General features: G+C 39.3%; 1 protein-coding gene across 1 annotated transcript in view; it reads left to right on the forward strand.

Annotated features, from left to right (window-relative positions):
• Positions 1–19,611, forward strand: part of DIP2B (disco interacting protein 2 homolog B) — a 215,655-nt gene that overhangs the window by 92,032 nt on the left and 104,012 nt on the right. The window contains exon 2 of the mRNA XM_069489769.1: positions 14,906–14,977. Coding sequence (XP_069345870.1) covers positions 14,906–14,977 — 72 coding nt within the window. The remainder of the gene's footprint in view (positions 1–14,905; positions 14,978–19,611) is intronic.

The following is a 19,611-nucleotide window of genomic DNA, read 5'->3' on the forward strand; positions in this document are numbered from 1 at the left end:
TCCTGACCTTGAGCAATCCACCCGCCTCGGCCTCCCAGAGTGCTAGGATTACAGGCGTGAGCCACCGCGCCCGGCCCATGATTGCATTCTTAAAAGCTGCTTCATTCTGGAAAAAAACTACATTACAAAAATATTTGATAAAAATAGAGAAGGGTATAGGAAATAGTATTCCAAATTCATGACAATGAAGTGTTTTTAATGCAAGACTTTTAATAAAGTTTAAAAAAATTTTAAGGATATAGCTATAATACCTAAATGTAATTGAACAAATCCAATATTTGATTATTCTTAGTTTTTATTCTAGAATAATGACTTTTTAAATTACTATCATCCCTGTCCTAGTAAATAATGTTAAGACTGTTTAATATATACATTTCCATATATGAACAGCCTTGAAAGTTTATTTTTTTTTATAATATTCAGACATGTGGTGTTTTGTTGTTTGGGCAGTGATGGCTGGGAAAGAATGGTGTGTAGGGCTTTTGCTATTATTGGGAGTAGTGTTTTTTTCCTTGTAATTCCTAGTTTTGATTGTGATTAGTACACTCAGTGAAGTACAGGAAATATCTGTTAGAACTCTGAAGTATTATTCCTCATATTGTTGTCTTTGCTATTTTAGGATTGTTGTGCACCACCTCCCTCCCCAACTGAAACTGCAGGAAAGGAGTAGATTTTTCTGTAGTGATATCGGAGATTTAAATATCTCTAGGGGGACAATAGATGCACAAATTACAGAAAGAGAGAAAGCACTCTATTTCAGCCAAGTCATCTCTCCTAAACATTGGTGGATAGGTGTTTATAAATTATAAGTCATTTATAAGAATCCTTAAGCAGTTCATCATATTCCTTTTGTTTCACTTTACTTCAAGCACTTTCTTGCCTGCTAAGAATATCAGCTCCTGTACTACCAAAATGCCACAGACAGCTTTGTATTACATATTATATGGCTTCGGGTTTTTTGTTGTTGTTGTTGTTGCTTCTCTACTTCCTCAGTGGCCTCTATTCCTAAGAGTGTTATTAACATTTATTCTTTTGCTGAGGCTGCATTGAGGAGTGTGGGTTGTTTTTATTTCATCTTTGAAAATAATGACCACCAGCTAGTTGTTTAAAAATTTGCCAGGGTGTAAAAGAGGAACCAGAAGCAACAGCTGGCTGTCTTTGTTAAATATCGTAATGTAGGCCCCAGGGTGGACCCAGTGGGGTTTAGGAGCTCCTTTTCCTTCCCCACCACTGTTTCTGGTGGTTTTATTCTTTTCGTCTCCTACAGTAATCAAGTAATCATCCCTTCAGTCACTCTTTCACCAGACCTGACCCCCGTAAACTTCTACCACCATGTCCCCCCAAAGCCACTCTGTGGGCCAGCAGTTTCTTCACTTAGCCTCTGCCCTTCCCACAGGCCCTTATGAGGAAATGCCCAAGAAAATTTCAATTTTAGCATTTCCTCTAAGACAAATTAATCTTCAGTCTTTTCTATTCTTGGTCGCTTGTTCGTGGCTTTTGTCTTTCTGTCTAGGCTCAAAGTGAGAAAAGAAAAGCAGGTATGGGAAGTAGGGAAGGAAAATTAGCCCAGGAGGAACCTTTATATACCCTCCTGAGGGCCCTTCCCCTATTCCCTCAGCACTCTTTCCTTTTGGAATCCTGTTATTTCTTCCTGATAGTGATGTCTTCTGCCATACCAAGATAAATTCTGAGTATATTTCCCATAGAAACTTTTAAAAGTTACAGAAATTAGGTTAATAGTGCTGTAAATCATTTGTTCAAGTGTTTTTTATTGATTAATTGATTACTGATTAATAAATACTTGCTAGCGTCGATCCTTGCTTCCTTTCATCTCCTTTTCTATTCCACCCCAGCTCCAAGTTATTTGAACATCAACCTTCTCTCAGGCACTGCTGGAAAAAAAAAAAAATCACAAAACTGTGGAAATTGACACCACTAAAAAAAGTCGTTTTTCTGTCTCCCTGATTCTAAGCACTGCCTGGCACACTCTACATTTCTTTAGTTAACTTCCTCTGCCATTGGAGTGGCAAATGTCATTGAGTGCTTAATCTGTGCTAGGATCTAAGAACTTTGCATGTATTATCTCTTTTAATCTTCATATTTATGTGTAGGTTCTGTTATCCTCATTTTATAGGTGAGGAAATGGACTTAGTGAAATTAACTTTTTTCAGACATAACTGGCTAATAACTGGCGGAGCTGGGACTACAGTCTGTATGAACTTCAGGGCATGTGCCTCCCATTCCTGCAGTGGCAACTCTGCGGAAACGCCCTCTTCCAATTCTTCCATCCCTCTCAGCAGAGAGCTTAGAGAGGCAGCATTAAGTAGTGGTTAAGAGTTTGGACCCTGGAACCAGACCATCTTGCTGGTGCTTCCATAATCTTGTGTCCTTGTGCAGGTCACTTAATCTCCCTGTGCCTCACTTTCTCACCTGAAAACTGGAATTCATAATACCACCCCCTAGGATTGTTTAGAAGATTAAATGAGTTAATACATGTGAATGCTTAGATGAATGGTACCTGGCGTGAAATAAGCAGTTAATGAATGTAGTGGGGAAATAGACAAGAAAATCTTTACTCTGACTCCTGCATAGAAAGAAATTTAGAGGTCAGCAAGCCAGAGCCCTGTCATCTTCCTAGTGTTCCCCCAAATGTATACCTACCTACTCATCCTTATCTTCTTTTGTGTTTTTTTTATAGTCAGGATCAGAATTGATTTTTTTAATAGTCAAGACATCTTCTTTCTTAGAGAAAAAAGTATCATTAAAGTCCTACAATGCTTTCAACCTTTTACATATCCTGACAAACATAGAAAATGATAATATTTGTTCAATACAGTGGGGTAAAAAGACTGTTTGGCTATTCAAGGTGACTTGCTTGGGCCTTCCAGTTCCTGAAAGCTCTGCCAGGCTGCTACAAGGGCTGAGGATAAATATTTCCACACTCATAAAGCACTCACAGATCAAGGGCAAGTAACATATTCCTAGCACAGATTGGGAAGCCCTGAAGCTAACCACTGAAGGGCACTCTCTGGAGTGGTGCAGTGCTGAGGCCCTGCCAAAGTCTGTTAGAGCTCTCAGCTCCCCACAGAAAACTCGTAATTAAATCATTAATTATAGAATTGGTTTTGGTCTCTGTCTACTGGGAGAAACTATAAACTTCATGACTATGTCATGTTGGGATCCTGTCCCACTCTAAAGTAATGCTTTGCACTTAGGAAGTTCTTAGTATTAGTTGATCAGTATTTCAACCTCCTTCTAATAGCTCTTTCTCTATAACTTATATATTTGTCCATCTTTAAGAAAAAGAAAGCCTGGGCAACATAGTAAGACCCCATCTCTACAAAAAATTAAAAAATTAGCTGGGCATGTTGGTGCATGCCTGTAGTCCCAGCTACTTGGGAGGCTGAGGTGGGAGGATCTCTTGGGCCCAGGCGTTTGAGATTGCTGTGAGCTATGATGACACCACTGCACTCCAGCCTGGGTGACAGAAACTGAGACTCTCAAAGGAAAGGAAAGGAAAGGAAAGAAAAGAAAAGAAAAGAAAAGAAAAGAAAAGAAAAGAAAGCAAGAAAAAAGAAAAAGACTCACCTTCCTTGACTCTAGCTTTCTATAGATACTGCACCATATCTCATTCCCTTTATAATAAAACATATGGAAAGAAAGAAATCTGTTGCTCTCACTACACCTCTTATTCATTCTTCATTACCCTAAATAATCTGTCTTCTTCCTTTGCTGTTACTTTAAAATTATTCTTAACTGGGCCACTGGTGATCTACCTGCAAAAACCCAGTGGGAATTTTTGATCTTATTTTACACTAGTGACAGTGTATATTCGTCATCATCTTCTCTCTTTCTTCTCCCTCCTTTCTCCCCATTCCCTCCTGGTCTCCCAACCATGTCTCAGTATTATCTCCGTTTCCTCTGCTTGTTCTTTAAATGTTAGTTTACTCCAGGATTCCTTTTCTGGTCACCTTCTCACTCTGCATTCCTTCTGGGTGATAACATTCACACCTTCACACCGAAGGCTTCAACTATAGCCTCCTATACCTGATAGTTCCCAGAATCTATATAACCATGCTAGAGCTTAGCTCCTATTGCCTACTAAATATCCTCCCTTTGTTTTTTATATTTTTTAATAGAGGCAGGGTCTCACTATGTTGTTCAGGTTGGTCTTGAAGTCTTGGCCTCAAGCAATCCTCCTACCTTGACCTCCTAAATGCTGGTATTGCAGGCATCAGTCACTGCACCTGGCACTCCCTTGTGTTTGACTTACCACATGTAACAGTGCCAGACAAGTGGCATTCATCAAACATTGAGCTAAAGCAGGCTTAGAGCTCATGAGATCCTCATTCCTACACATGAGGAAACTGAGGCCAGAGAAGTGTAACGGCATGCCCGGTATCAGAGGACTAGTTTGTAGCAAAATAGGGAGGAAAACCTAAATCTCCAGACACCTGGAACCCGAGACTGTAAATCTGTGCCAAACACAAAATGATGATCTGTTTTCTGCCTCATTGGAAAGACCCTTTTCCACTTTGACCTAAATGACCTTATTTTGGGATCCACATGCTATGGCATAGCAGTATTTTCCTTCCCTGTGTTTTTCCCTGTGTGTCTTTGATTTGTGGAGCAGTGTGAATTTGTTACCAACAAAATTCTTCATCTCTTTAAAAATTTTCAATTATTTTGCACTTGCAAGAGGACATACTTGGATTTTGAACACTGTTAATTTTATCTAGACTATTGATAAAGAATACTTGGCACAAGAACCATTTAATTCAGATTCAGTGGTTGATATAGATGTTATTACTTATTGTCTAGTTTAAAAAAATTGCTGTGATGGATATCAGAATAATTGAATATACCTATTAATGCTAGAAACAGTTTTCTAAATTTTTGACAAAAATTAGAGATAAAAGTCAGGGAAAAGAAGAAGCCAAAATGAAAGTTATCTTTTTTTCCATGCCATCTTTTCCCTGGGAGTTTGGCAATATCCATAATTAGATGCATGTAGTCCTGTTTTGTGCATAATGGCACTTTTATTTACATACATTTACATATATGCATTTTAACTAATCTCTGCTCATTTCTGGTTTAGTTATTTCTACCTCCTCTTTGAAACATCAGTTTTCCTTTGTTTAGACTTTTAGCATCCAAAAGCACTAACTTTATTGGCTCTTAATGCTAATAGTCTAGCCCTACCATGCGTCTTTAGTGACACTTAGTGCACTCCCTCTTCTTTTTTTAAAGAGAATCTACCAACCCAGAATTTTCTAAATAATCCTTTTAAAGATAAAGTTACTCTTAGGACTTAAGGGGTGGGGTTGGGGCTTGGGTGGTGTCAACTAAAACTAGTTGAGTATGTTCTGTGTGCCAGGGACTTTTGAATTTATTCTCTCATTGAAGACTCATCATAAGAGCTCAAAGTAGGAGTTATTCCAGTTTTACCTATTATGAAACTGAGGCACAAAGTTGTTAAGTAACTTGTTAAGTAGCAAGTAAATGGCAGACTCAGGGTGCAAACCCAGATCTGCCTTATGCTAGAAACTGTGCTTTTTCTACTGACTGAACCATCCCTTGGGTTCCTCTTGTTCCTTTTAAACATTCAAGTCATTTGTGTAGCAAATTTCTTATTTGCAGGCTTGGTTTTTCTAAGTGGACAAATGAACATACCTTTTGCATTAGATGGATTAATTTAACCAGCTGCCTAATGATGTAGTCATACTTACAGATCAGTTTCCCAGTGTTTTAAGTGTTTTACTTTGTTGCATCTTATCTGTTTGAACTTGCTTGGTGCCTTAGGTGAAATACCATTTGTAAGAAGTCATATATATTTGACCTAGAAAACAGAGCAGTGCAGCCAAAATAATTCTGTGGTTTGAGTTTTGGGAGAAAGCAATCTGGGTTTATCCTCTAGTTGTTGACATGGCAAATGTCTAGTCATTGTCCTAAATGAAGTGAGAGAATATCTACTGAGAATGGAAATTTGAATGTTCTGAAGTTAATTTCCTTGAAAAATCTTATGTAAGATTAGCAAGGTTGAGTTGAAAAAAGAGAATAGTATAGCTTTTATAGGCTGCTAGTTGAAGACTTTTAGAACCACTGATTGTCTTCCAAAAAAATTAGATCAAATAAAAAATTCTCATCTTCTTTCAACAGATTAAAGTATTTTAATAGAGTTTTATTTCTGGCTAAACTATGAAAATGTTATATCCTTTTACTTTCCTTTCATCATAAGATTAATTCTACCTCTCTGTAGAAAGAAACTACAGAAAGTTCTTTGAATTATTCAAAGTTTTTAATTCTTTGGAGTCCCATTGGACACTTTGAGTAAGATATAGCAAGAAAAGTAGGTAGGGAAAAACAAATGCCAGTAGCTGGTTTAAGAGTTAAGGCCGTTCTTTTATATGACTATGAGCTTTATTTTGTAAGTTTGTGAGCCTTTTAGATGGGTGGCTGCTTATATATAATTTAGTGAATAGAATTATCATTGTGAGGAGAAATGAGAAAATTGAATAAAAAAAATGTTCTTTGTTTTCTAGCCAGCACCTTCTGGATATGATTCAAATCTTCTACTTTTTTCAGCCTTGCTTTAAGATGGACCTCATTCCCATTCTTAGCTGTGTTTTTGTCTCTTTCTCTTTATAGGTCTACTTACATCCCCTCTGTGTAAGTGGTCATAACCCCAGTCCAGCCAGAGCCAACATATACCACCTTTCTGGTCTAAAATTTACTATAAAGGATAGAACATGTTGATTAGATACAAGTATAGATTTGAAGGTGATGACTCTTACAACTTTTTCTCCTTAGTCTTTCATTTCTCTCTCTCCTAATTACTCCTTAACAAAACAGGCCACATTCTATATGTAGATCAATAGTGATGTATAATGACTTCTTGGTGACAATTTTTAAATAGCAATTGGACACCGTTTCCATAGTCGGCTGTCTCATTTAAAAGATGAAAGCGATTAAAAGAGACAGTTCATTCAGGATCTTGTTAAGGAGTGGGGGAAGTGTTAATGTGTTTTGAAAAGTCATCTGTATTTCGAAGTGAGTCATAAAAACTGCTTATTCCATGTTGTTCATCATATGAACAATAGGTTAGTTTTATTTTTTTTTATTGTATCTGATTTGGGGGCCACCTACAAATAAATAACAATGGACAAAGAATAGTAAGAAAAAGCCAGAGACCCAGATTCTAGTCTAGCTGTGTATCTGTGTCTTTTTTTAAAGTAGAGATGAGGTCTTGCTTTGTCATCCAGGCGGAGTGCAGTGGCACAATCATAGCTCACTGCAGCCTCGAGCTCCTGGCTCAGTCGATCCTCCCACCTCAGGCTTCTGAGAAGCTGGGATTACAGGCTAGTTGTGTGTCCTTAAGAAAGACATTTACCTTTTCTCATCTCAGTTTCTTAGTCTGTCATGAAGGTAATGCCTTTTTTGGTTATTGAAGAGGGTTTTTAGCAAAATCAAATAAATTGATTTCAGAACATTTTGAAAAGTTAGAATGGTAGTTGTGTTATATAGAGCTATTAATATTTAATGAAGAGGGAAGTAAATTGATGGACCCATGAGGTATATACCAGCCCTACATGTCAAGTGTCTGAGGATTTCATGGTGAGGTACGAACTGTGGAATCCTTCCCCTTGGTAGGCCTGCAGGAGTAGCAGCACAGCCAGTGTCCTGTTCATTAGAGATGGAATTTATAGTTTTTATATCTTTTTTATTGCTCCAAGCATGCCACTCTCTTCCAAGCTGTGGGTTTGATGAACTGTGCCTTCGCGTCACTGTCTCTGTCTCCTGACAGTCATCCTTTAAGACTCAGGCCAAGAGCCACTTTTTCGGTGTCTTTCCAATCTTTCTGAAGCAGAATTTGGAGTTTCTCTTTGAAAACGAATGTAGGGTAGTAATTAAGAACAGGAGCTCTGGAGCCAAGTCTGCTTGGGTTCAAATCCTAATCATAGCACTTATTAGGTGTGACCGTAAGGAAGTTGTTTAAACTTCCTATGTCTCGGTATCCTTACCTACATAATAAGAATGATGATAATACCACCTGATAGGGCTGCTGTGAGACTCTTGGAACAGAGGTTGATACATAGTAAGCCCTTGGTAAGTGTTACTTACTTATTTATTTTTGTTGAGTATGATAATTTTCATGACCATTATTTTCTTGCGGAGACTTTGCACATAATCTCTAGGGTAGCACTTGTCACTTCTATTGTAATATTTGTTTAGACTGGGAACTCCTTGAAGGCAAAGATACTGTTTTATTCGTCTTTGCTTAATACTCTGCTTGTCATCCATTCAGTGCTCAAGAATGCTTTTCTTGCACTCCCAGGGTCCCCCCCCCCCATTTCCACCTCTGACTAAAGAGGTGTGACTTTGAGGCAGGGCAACAGTGGCACATGCCTTTTTATTTCCACTGGCGCAGTTTATGGCTGGAGCTGTAATCCTTGCCCTCTATTCTGTCAAGGTTGTTCCCTGTAGGAATATGTGATTTGGTGACCCTCCAGAATTTCCCAAATCCCATGTTTATTTAGCACCTAGTTGCTCAGGGTGGTGCACAAGGTCTTAAATGAAAATTACTTAGCATTGCCCCATTTCTCTGGGAGATAAGAATCCTAAAGCAAACTACCAAACATGGTCATGCCCATACAGAGCCAGTCAGCAGCAGAGTAAAACTAGCAAACCACTAAGTGACTACATCATTAGGAATTTATATCACATTTCTGATATTGGAATGAAAGACCAGACCCAAACCAAACATCACCCGCTCTGTGAAGCTTTCCTTTTCCCTACTCAGGCAGAGATCTTGATGTGTCCTTCAGGGTTCCATGCTGCATTTGGTGTGCATCTCTCCCATGACCCTTAATTATGGAGTGTTAGCAATGTTTGTTTGCCTGTCTCCTCTATGCCACATAGTTGCCTCCTCCTACCCCAACCTGGCCAATAGGGTAGACCTCAGTAGGCTTTCGGTAAATGTTTTTTTTGATAATGCTGTTTTCTGTGGCCCACATCTTATACTTTTAATCACAATGAAAACTTTGCAAGATAGGTATTATTCCCCATTTCACAGGCATGGAAACTGAGACTTATCTAGAAGTACAAGTTGTCTACAGTCCTATAGCCCAGAAACAGTAAAGCTCTGTTCTAGACATAGTTCTGTGTAGCTCAAACTCTTAAGTTCTTCACCATAGCACAGTGCCACAGTGTCATCAGTGTAATCATACACTTGGACAGCTCACTGCCTGTAGGACTATTCTCCCTGTCACCTTGTGGCCTTTAAGAGGCTTGGGTTGGCTGGTAGGCTCACACAGCTCATAGCTCCTCTGTGGATCGGTTAAGATGATTTGTGGGCTCCTTGTGACAAGCTGCTTTCATTGATCCCAGGTGGGGAGGAGGGCTGTTGGGAACATAATGTTCTTTCCACTTAGCCTCGCACATGCATCTTTCCATATGGCTGGTATTGGCTGTTCACGACTGTGGTAGTGCTGATGCGGCTGGACAGTGTCAAGTCATGTGGGTCCCAGACTGCTCGTGCCTTGTCTCTTAGTTGTTTGGGTCAGTATCTTATATGTCCCTGTGCCTCCACACCTGCCAGGCTCTGCAGAGCCCTGGATGTGGCTGCTCTTCTAAGGCGTACATGTGGGTGGAGAAATACGTTACCCTAGTGGGAGGGGAAGGCTAATCCTCCCTCTATTTGTTTATTTCTCAAAAAACTTGAACAACAGGTTTCCTTTCGACATAATGTCATTTAATGCAAATTTTATACAGGTATAGTTATGGCACTCCTTCCTGTTCCATATGCCAGAGGGCAAAAAATCTGTTCTGAGTAACAATACTTGTGATGTGACTTAGTGTCTGTGAGCTCCGAAGCTTTTGTGCTCTCCCTTGAGGCTGGATAGCCAAGGCAACATTCTTTCCACGTGTACCCTCCTGACATTAAGTCAGCAGAGCCACCCAGCACACTCCAGACAGGATTCTTTACAGCAGCTGTTTTCAAACTTGCCTGATTTTTAAAACTTATTGGAAGGTACTTGGTAGAAGTATAGATCTCTGCATCAAAATCTCCGTGGGAGGGGCCTGGGAATTTGTATTTTTACAAGTTCCTCAGGTGATTCTTAATAATTGGGCAAGTTTGGAAACATTGCTTTAGTGCAGCATAATCTGTTTAACTATAGGTGGTGAGAATGATTTAAGAGCACAAACTATAGGTGGACAATTACAGAACTGTGGGACAACAGATTCTCACTGAATTCCTTCTTTCTGGTCTTGCTTACTAGCTAAGGGATGTATCTATATCTGGCTTGGAGTTCCTTTGGCTTTTAGTGCCCTGTGATTTATATACTATTGTCTTCAGGCAGTCCAAGTGTTGCTTTTCTGGTCACCTCTAAGGTCTAGCCGTCAAGTTTCAGTAAACTTCTGGCTCCCTAGATTCCTCTCCCTGGGCCTTTCAGCTCTTGCTGAAGTAAAGTCCTCTTTTCCTCCCATTTCCAGTTTTCCACCCAAGTACACACATGTCTCTTTGATTTATTGTTCTCTCACTGCCTCCATTTTATTAATTCATTCAGTCATTCAACAAGCACCTATTGTTCCAGGCTGTGAGCAGGCTACAGAGATGAACAAGACATAATCCCTGCCCTCAAGTGCACAGTCTAGTAGGGAGATGGAGAGTGTAAACACGTCATTAAATACCAGTGATGTGCTAAGTACTATCGCAGATGCATGCACAGTTGTAGGAGCACTAAAAGGAAGTGGCTAACAAGTGGTGGAAAGCGTCACAGAGGAGTTGACCTTTGAGCAGGGGCTTGTAGTCAGAGAAGGGGGAGAACATTTTTAAGTTATTGTATGGCCCAGCATCATAGTCCTCACATTGTCATTGCAGCTCAGCTTCTTCAGGTCTCCTTAATTTCTTTGCTCATTATGGATCTAATGGAGCTAATTGGCATGGCTGAACGAGACTCTCTTGATTGACCTCTTTAAAAACCTGAGGTGGTTAAGTGGTTGATTAAAGTCCAGGATGCCAAATCTAACAGTTTGTCCCACGATCATTTACTGACAGTAAATTATTGAGACTGTAAGCCTTGAAGAAAGCTTTGAAAGGCCTTTCACTTTGTCACTTTGCCAGATGTGTTCTGAGCCATCAGAAATGGTCTTTGTGCCTGAGGGGGGAGGTGGGGAGGGTACCGGATAGGGGAAGGGACCCTGTAAGTGGGGAGTGGATTGAGAGAATACTCTGTTATTTCTTTTACAATAGAAGACATGGTTTCCTGTTTCTGATCAAAGTTTCCTTGGTAGGCTCCTGTACCTTCGTTAGTTGTATATATTATTTGAAATTACCTAAACTCTTAAGTTGGCTACCTTGAAAAGATTTGGTTTTTATTTTTGAAAAAATACGGTGAGGGTTTCTATATTTCAACAAGGAAACAGAGAAGAAGGAACATTGTGATTAAATTTGTATATTGTAGTAAGTAGTCATGATTGAAGTCTTAAAATATTGTTTCCTTATTTCTGCAGGCTGGATGAAAGAACAAAAATAAAAAAATATTTATTTCTTGAAATAATAGATGTTCATTGTAGAAAAATTAGAAAATATGGGTAAAAAGGAAAGAAGGGAACGAAGCTAAAACCAGTCCATAATCTTGCAAGCCATAGCTAACCACTGTTAATATTTTGGTGTATGAACATCCACATTTTTCTGTGCACACACTGAAAAAATTTTATGTATCTATAAAAATATTCTTAAAATCAAATATACTGTGTAAACTGTTTAGTATCTTGTTTTTTTCTGCTAAATATTGTGACCGTCTTGTCTTGTTAGCAAATACACATGTACAGGCTATTCATTCTTAATGAAAAAACTCTGTGTTTTTATTGATTGATCGAGACAGGGTTTCACTCTGTTGCCCAGCTAGAGCACACCGGTGTCATCATAGCTCTTTGCAGCCTCAAACTCCAGGGCTCAAGTGATCCTCCTGCCTCAGTCTCCTGAGTAGCTGGGACTATAGGTGCAAGTCATCATGTCCGGCTAATTTTTCTTATTTTTTGTAATGATGGGGATCTCACTATGTTCCCCAGGCTGGTCTTGAACTCCTGGCCTTAAGTTATCCTCCAGCCTCTCCCACCTCAGCCTCCTAAAGTGCTAGGATTGTAGGTGTGAGCCAGTGTGCCTGTCCAAAAATATCTGTATTTTTGAGATTATATAAATCAGGCTTATTTTTGAAATCAAACACTGTTAAGTATATAAAACAAAGTGAAAATCCCCACAATCCCATCCCCTAATGATAAATAATTTAGTATATAGTCTTCCCAATTATTTTCAATATATATGTAAACATATCTATTACTGTTTTTTCTTTTTTTACAGAATCAGATCATATTATACTTACTGTTCTGCAGCTTACCTTTTACGCATAATATATTATAGATATCTCCTGTGCCAGTACATTTGGAATACCTGCATATTATTATATAGATCAGGGTTTTTTCATCCTCAGCACTGTTGACTTATTGGGCTGGATAAATCTCTGTTGTGGGACTGTCCTGTGCATTGGAGGATGTTACCTTCTAGATGGCAGTAGCACCTCTTCCTCCAGTTGTAACAAGAATGTTTTCCAACATTGTCACATGTCCCCTGGGTGGCAAAATTGCTCCTAGTTGAAAGCCACTGATATAGATGCTCTTTATAAGCATCTAGATTGCTTCCAGTTTTTTTTGTTTTTTTTTTAGGAGAGTCTTGCTGTGTTGCCTAGGCTGGAGTGCAGTGGCTATTCATAGGCATGATCATAGCTCACTGCAGTTCTGAACTCCTGGGCTTAAGTGATCCTCCTGCCTCAGCCTTTCAAGTAGCTGGGACTATAGGCACATGCCACCATGCCGAACTATGGAATATTCTTATGTTGATATTGTGTACCTGTGTGAATATTTTTGAATAAATTCTTAGAAGTACAGTTGCTAAATTGAAATTTTGATAGAAACTTCCAGATGACTCCAAGAAGATAATATTTTATTTTTCAACTATATCCTGATGATTCCAAATCTGCATTTCTTTCCTGAGTTCCAGATCTATAAAACCAACGTGATTGGCCATCTCTTCCTGTGTGTCCCACAGGCCTGTCCCAAACTCAACTCTCATCTCCTTCGCCCCCACCAAACATGCACATCAAGCCAGAAACCTCTCTCCTTCCACCCTACATTCAACCAGTCAGCAAATCCTGTCCGATCTTCCTCCTTAATGTCTCTTTTAACTCATTCAATTCTTTTCATCCCTTCTACAAGTATCTTCAATTCAACCTACTACTATCTCTTGGTCAAATCTCTGTAGTAGCATTTGGACAACATCATGTCTTTCTGGCTTTTGGTTTTGGTCCCTAACAACTCATCGTGCCAAGGAAGAGTGAACTTGCTGCAGTGCAGATTTGCAGTTGCTCCCCTGCTTAAGCCCTGCTACCTCCTCTTCTATTCTAGCAGTTAGGTGCTGAGGCCAACAGCACATGACATTTATCACTCTTGATTTCAAATTTCTGTGTCCATCAAAATATGCTTCTGTGCATCAATTGGCTATATAAGAGAATGTTAAAAATTTGAAGGTTTAAAGTACTTTTTTAGACTACATTTTGACTTTTTTGGTTTTGTATATTGGGTTCTTTGTAAGGCTTCATTTTAAATAAAATTATCTCTGATTTAAGGGTTCTTTTTCTTTTTTTTTTTTTTTTTTTTGTTGAGACAGAGTCTCACTTTGTTGCCCAGGCTAGAGTGAGTGCCGTGGCGTCAGCTTAGCTCACAGCAACCTCAGACTCCTCGGCTTAAGCGATCCTACTGCCTCAGCCTCCCGAGTAGCTGGGACTACAGGCATGCGCCACTATGCCCGGCTAATTTTTTCTATATAGATTTTTAGTTGTCCATATAATGTCTTTCCATTTTTAGTAGAGACGGGGTCTCGCTCAGGCTGGTCTCGAACTCCTGACCTTGAGCAATCCACCCGCCTCGGCCTCCCAGAGTGCTAGGATTACAGGCGTGAGCCACCGCGCCCGGCCTAAGGGTTCTTTTTCAGAATACAATGATCTATCCTGTCACCATACCACATTTCATGTCTTTCTTCCCTCAGCTTGAATTGCTCATTCTCCTTTGGATATCTATGTCTCCCTCCACCTATCCCGTTCTTTTCAACCCTGCTCTCTCCCCATCCATCTCCTCTCCTTTGCTTAGTACCTAGAGTATTTCTTGCCACTTAACCACATATTTTCTCCTGTATTTATCAGTTTATCCTTATTGCATTTGTTGTATATGCACTTTGTGTGTGCTTGATGTATACTTTTTTATTTAACCTTGTGGAAAAGAGAACCATGTGTATAAATAAGATAAGCCAGTGAACTGGGGGAAGAGGATGTGGGAATTCCAGTCCAGGTTCCAGCACAGGTATTAGGGTACAGAAAGGCCTTTTAAATATCTCATCCCACTGCCCAAACCTTGACTTCTAACTAGACTTTTAATTTTATATGGTTCTGTATAGCAATATAAGTGAATACCTCACAAACCAGTTACACTTATTTGGTTAAAATGAAAATAGAAGATCATTGTTTGTCAGCCTTGTAGTATTCCATTTTGGGATATCTTAAATACCAAAGAAACTAGAGACACCTAGGAACTCGAGAATCTCTGTCGTGGTATGCAGTGCAAAGATTGGTGTAGGGATGAGCCCTGTAATTTTCCACAAAAGAAGTCAGCTCCAAGACTATGGGAGATCATATATATAGCAAAATCCTTGGCAAAGAACCATATATTCCCCACCCCATCCCCATTCTATATGTAGTAGTTCCATAACACTCTGTAATTAATTTTATTTTCACAGTGGACAACCACAGAGTAAGAATAATGCATAACCTATTTCTGTTTCTTGCTGTTTTAGGGGATATCACACAGAAAGGATATGAAAAGAAAAGGTCCAAACTCCTGTCTCCTTACAGCGCGCAGACGCAAGGTAGGCAATGAGAAATGGTTTCAACTTTTTCAGTATTTTTGCACAAAAGAGATGCTGTCTTAAAAGAGATCTATCTTTTGTTCCTGTTTTTTTCTTCCTTCCTTACCAAGTAAGAGAAAAAAAACGGAAGGAAGGAAAGGAGGAAATGAATCTTTATTGAGCATCTGCTGTGTGCTAGGCAGTTTAAAAATACCCAGGGTCATCAAATAATTTACACACAGCTTGGGTGGTAGTGTATGAAAGACTCTGTACATAACTGAGATGATTCAATGGCAGAAAATTCCAGGCCAGGGAAAAACTGCATCTTATTTATGCTGGAGCATGAACTGTGGTAAAGAGGAGCAAGACCTCTTCTTGGATCTGGAAAGGACAGATCCAATTTTGCAAGCCAGCTCAAGGATTGTAGTGCTTGAGGATTTGGGGCAAGACCCCAAATGAACCTGTAGATTAATTCAGAGCGTGACCTACTTCTTTTATAAAGAGACTAGCATGTTCTTTATATATCAGAAAGTCCTGAGTCATTTTCATGCTTAATTCCAAAGGGATTACCGTAACCTTTGCCTCTAAGTAGGGCTGTCTCTAAATCTTCATATTTTTTAAGTTACTCAGATTCCAGGATTTCCTTTGTTAGCTTGTTTCTGCTTTAATCACTTTTACTATAAGGAATTTTTTCTTTATTGCTAATTTCCCTCCTATAATCAAAGTATGTTTTTGCAAGCTTGTTCTTTGTGGAGCTAATTGCTTTTATTACTGGATTATAAATACCATGAGGACTTTGTATATCCTGCCGATCCTCATAGTAAGCCTTGCTCAGGGTTTATGATCTCTTAACATTTGTTGAATGAACAATGGAATAAATAAATAATGGTGGTATACCAATATATTTCACTGAAGTCCTTACTTTATTTCCTGTGTTATTCTTGTAAATGCCTTCCTACAAAACTGTACTAGGTCAGTACAGTTACAACTAATTTAGAGTAATGAACAGGTACATGTAGAAATGAATTGAGAGAGACGAGGTAGAAATTGGGCCAGTGACAGATAATGAAAAGCCAGCTTTTGCTGAGCAAGGCATGACCTGGAGGGTGGGGGTGTTAGCCTGATTTGCTGCTTCATTGTGGATTTGGCCCATGCCTCCAAAGGCCTAGAGATTTACTTTAGTCACGTGTACAAAAACAGCCAGATCCTTAGAGAATAACTCAGTGAGAATTGTAACTATTAAAAGGACCATGATCTGTCTGTTGTCTGTAGTCAGTCTACACAGAAACTAAATCATGTTAAAAAACCAGTTTATGAGAAATCTTTATGGTCAGCACATTCTTGCCCCATGGACAAACCTACATGGGAAGCCAAATCATAAGTAGAAGGTTGCTTAGGGAGTATGGATTTGACGAACCAGACTTTTAATTGCAGTAAGCCAAGAGGATGTGACATATCCACCTTCCAACAGGAATGGCCTTTCAGATGACCTCACAGAGGAAATAGAAGGCATTTGATGACAGGACCTTAAATTTCCTACCAAACTTCAAACTTCCAACATCTGTGCCCCTTTGTGTTTACCTTCTTCCGTCTGGTTAAAAAGATGATCTAGCCCTCCTACCCAAGGACAGTGGTCTACCTGTGCTTTGGATACCAGCTGCTCCTCTCTTTTCCCAAACCTTGTAGTGGCAGTAGGAGCAGTCCACCCAGGTGCAGGTAATAGGCATGCAGTGTCTGTAGAGAATCAAAAAAGCAATAAAAAAAAAAAAAAACACCAACAAAAAGATGGTCTGCTTTTGAGTATCACTATGTGGAGCAATTCTTTTTCTTTTTTGAGACAGAGTCTTACTCTTGCCCTGGCTAGAGTGCCGTGGCATCAGCCTAGCTCACAGCAACCTCAAACTCTTGGGCTCAAGCAATCCTCCTGCCTCAGCCTCCCGAGTAGCTGGGACTACAGGCATGTGCCACCATGCCCGGCCAATTTTTTCTATATATTTTTAGTTGTCCAGCTAAATTGTTTCTATTTTTTTAGTAGAGATGGGGTCTCGCTCTTGCTCAGGCTGGTCTCAAACTCCGGACCTCGAGCCATCCTCCCATCTCGGCCTCCCAGAGTGCTAGGATTACAAGTGTGAGCCACCACGCCCGGCCCAGGGCTTGGGTCTTTCCTTGAGAATCCCAACATTTAACAGAGGAGGATGAGTCTGCAAGAATAACTAAGAGCAGCAGGAAGAGAAGGGTAAGAAAATGAGGAGTGCTTCAAAAGAAGTGTTTCAAGAGGTAGTGCTGAATACTGCTGAGATTACATGGCAATAGCTCCAGAAGGGATGGGAATGGGCTAAGAAGTGAGCAGTTAAGAAAACAGAGATAGTAAGGATAGACAATTCTGTGTAGTTTGATTATAAAGGGGCAATAGGATGGAGAGGGAAGTGGTTGACAAGTATGAGGAGGGTTTTTTTTTTTAATAGGACAGTAATGAGCATGATGAACTGCTAAGGGAAAAGTATGAATGCATGAGAGGGACCGGGAACTGATAGCAGTGGCGCACCAAAGAGTCAATGCAGCTGTCTGCCTCAGCAGGAGGAACATTTTATTACTGACAGTGTTTAGAATTGCTCCACATGGTGACTGGGCCCGGTGGCTCACGCCTGTAATCCTAACATTCTGGGAGGCTGAGGCGGGTGAATTGTTTGAGCTCAGGAGAGCAGCCTGAGCAAGAGGGAGACCCCGTCTCTACTAAAAATGGAAAGAAATTATACTCTAGCTCAGGCAACAGAGTGAGACTCTGTCTAAAAAAAAAAAAAGACCCAAGCCCTCTTGACTTCTCATTCTGTATCAGTGGTTCTCAAGTTGTACCCTACATCAGAATTACTGCAGGGCTGGTTAGTACACAGATTGCAGGTCCCCATGCTCAGAGTTTCGGATTCATTTGGTCTAGGTTGGGTCCTGAGAATTTGCATTTCTGTCAAGTTCCTGGGTGATGTTGAGGTTGCTGGTCCAGAGACCACACTTTGAGAACCAGTGTTCTATCTCCCTAGATTATTTCAGTCATCCTGTGGGTTTAATTATTATTCAAATACAGGTAACTCCCAAATATGTATCTTCAACCCAGATCTCTCTTGAGTTCCTCATCCAACTGTATGCTTAATATCTCCACTTATTGTATACCTTAAAGGCACGTCCATTTCAACATATCCAAAATTAAATTTATGACTTCTGCACACCACTCCTGCCACCAACCCCTCCCTGTAAGCACTCCCCCGCGCCCCCCCCCCCCCGCGCCCCGCGCCGAAAACTAACCACAACATCCAGCCTGCTCCTGTGCTTCTGTTCTGGTTTTCCCTTCTGAGTGAGTATAACTCATATCCATAAGCCCAGCAAGTTAGAGGCTTAAAAGTCATCCTCAACATTCCCTTTGTCATTCCCATCTCTTGTCTGTCACCAGGTCCTGTCAGTTTTCTGTTTCTTCTTGAGCCAGTTATGATAAATTTAATTTTTTTAGGAAATTACCTGTTTTGTGTAAGTTTTCAAATTTATTATTTACAATATTCTCTTTATTTTTAAAGCCTCTGCTTTATTTATATTGTTCATTCGTGTCTCTTCTCTCTCTCTCTCTCTCTTTTTTCTTGATCAGTCTTCCAGAGGTTTGTCTTTTCGTGAGCATACTTTGGGTTTTGTTGATTTTCGTTTTTTTTTTTTTTAGTACGCTTTTATTTTTTGATTTATTATTTTTGGCTCCTATGTGTATTTCCTTCCTTGTATTTTTTCTGTTTACTCTTTAGTATGTTCTCTAAATTTTTTGAGTTGGGTGTTTAGGATTGTCTGTCTCCTTTCCTAAGATAAGTATTTCTTAATTTTACCATGGTCAGAGAATATTCCTATACAAAATCAAGTCTTTGTTATTTGTTAAGACATGCCTAGTCTTTGGTAAATTTCTATAACTCATTTATTTGTGTTTTTATTGTTAAGTGGATGGTTCTATGTCCATTAGCTCAAACTAGTTCATTGTGTTATTCAGTCTTTTCTATTCTTACTAACTTTTTGACTATTTGATCTATCAATTCTGATAGAAATGTGTTGAAAAATCTGTTCTGTGACTGTGAATTTGCCAGTTTTCTGTGTAATTCTGTCAAGTTTTGCTTTATATGTTTTAAAGCTATGTTACTAGGTACACTCAAATTAAGAATGATTGTCTTCTTTGTGAAATGTTCCTTTTATCATGAGTAACTGTCTTTGTCTCTATAGTGTTTTTTATCCTAGCATTCTGTAAAAAAAATCTAAACATAGTCTAGTATAATTAGCCATCTTAATTCTCCTCCCAAACTACACAAAGATTTTAGAATGCTTTAGTGTTGATCACCATCACTCCCCATCTTCCATTTTAGTGTCACCTTTTTTGGCATGCTCCCTCAAATATCAATTACTGTTTCATGTAAGTAGTGATAGTTAATATCCATTTCTTCACTATTTCTTATATTTATATCACTCCTTTTTCTCATCTTGCTAAAATGCATTTTTAGTAGTTACATACTTCAGTGAGAATCTCTTAGTAGTAAATTCTCTCAGTTTGTGTTTAGCACTTTCTTTGGCCATTTTGTTCTTGAACTGTGTCTTTCCCAAGAAGAAATGAGTTATAGTATTGGGTAATCTATATTATA

This window comes from Eulemur rufifrons, chromosome 16, assembly GCF_041146395.1.
Source record: "Eulemur rufifrons isolate Redbay chromosome 16, OSU_ERuf_1, whole genome shotgun sequence".
Taxonomy (NCBI): Eukaryota; Metazoa; Chordata; class Mammalia; order Primates; family Lemuridae; genus Eulemur; species Eulemur rufifrons.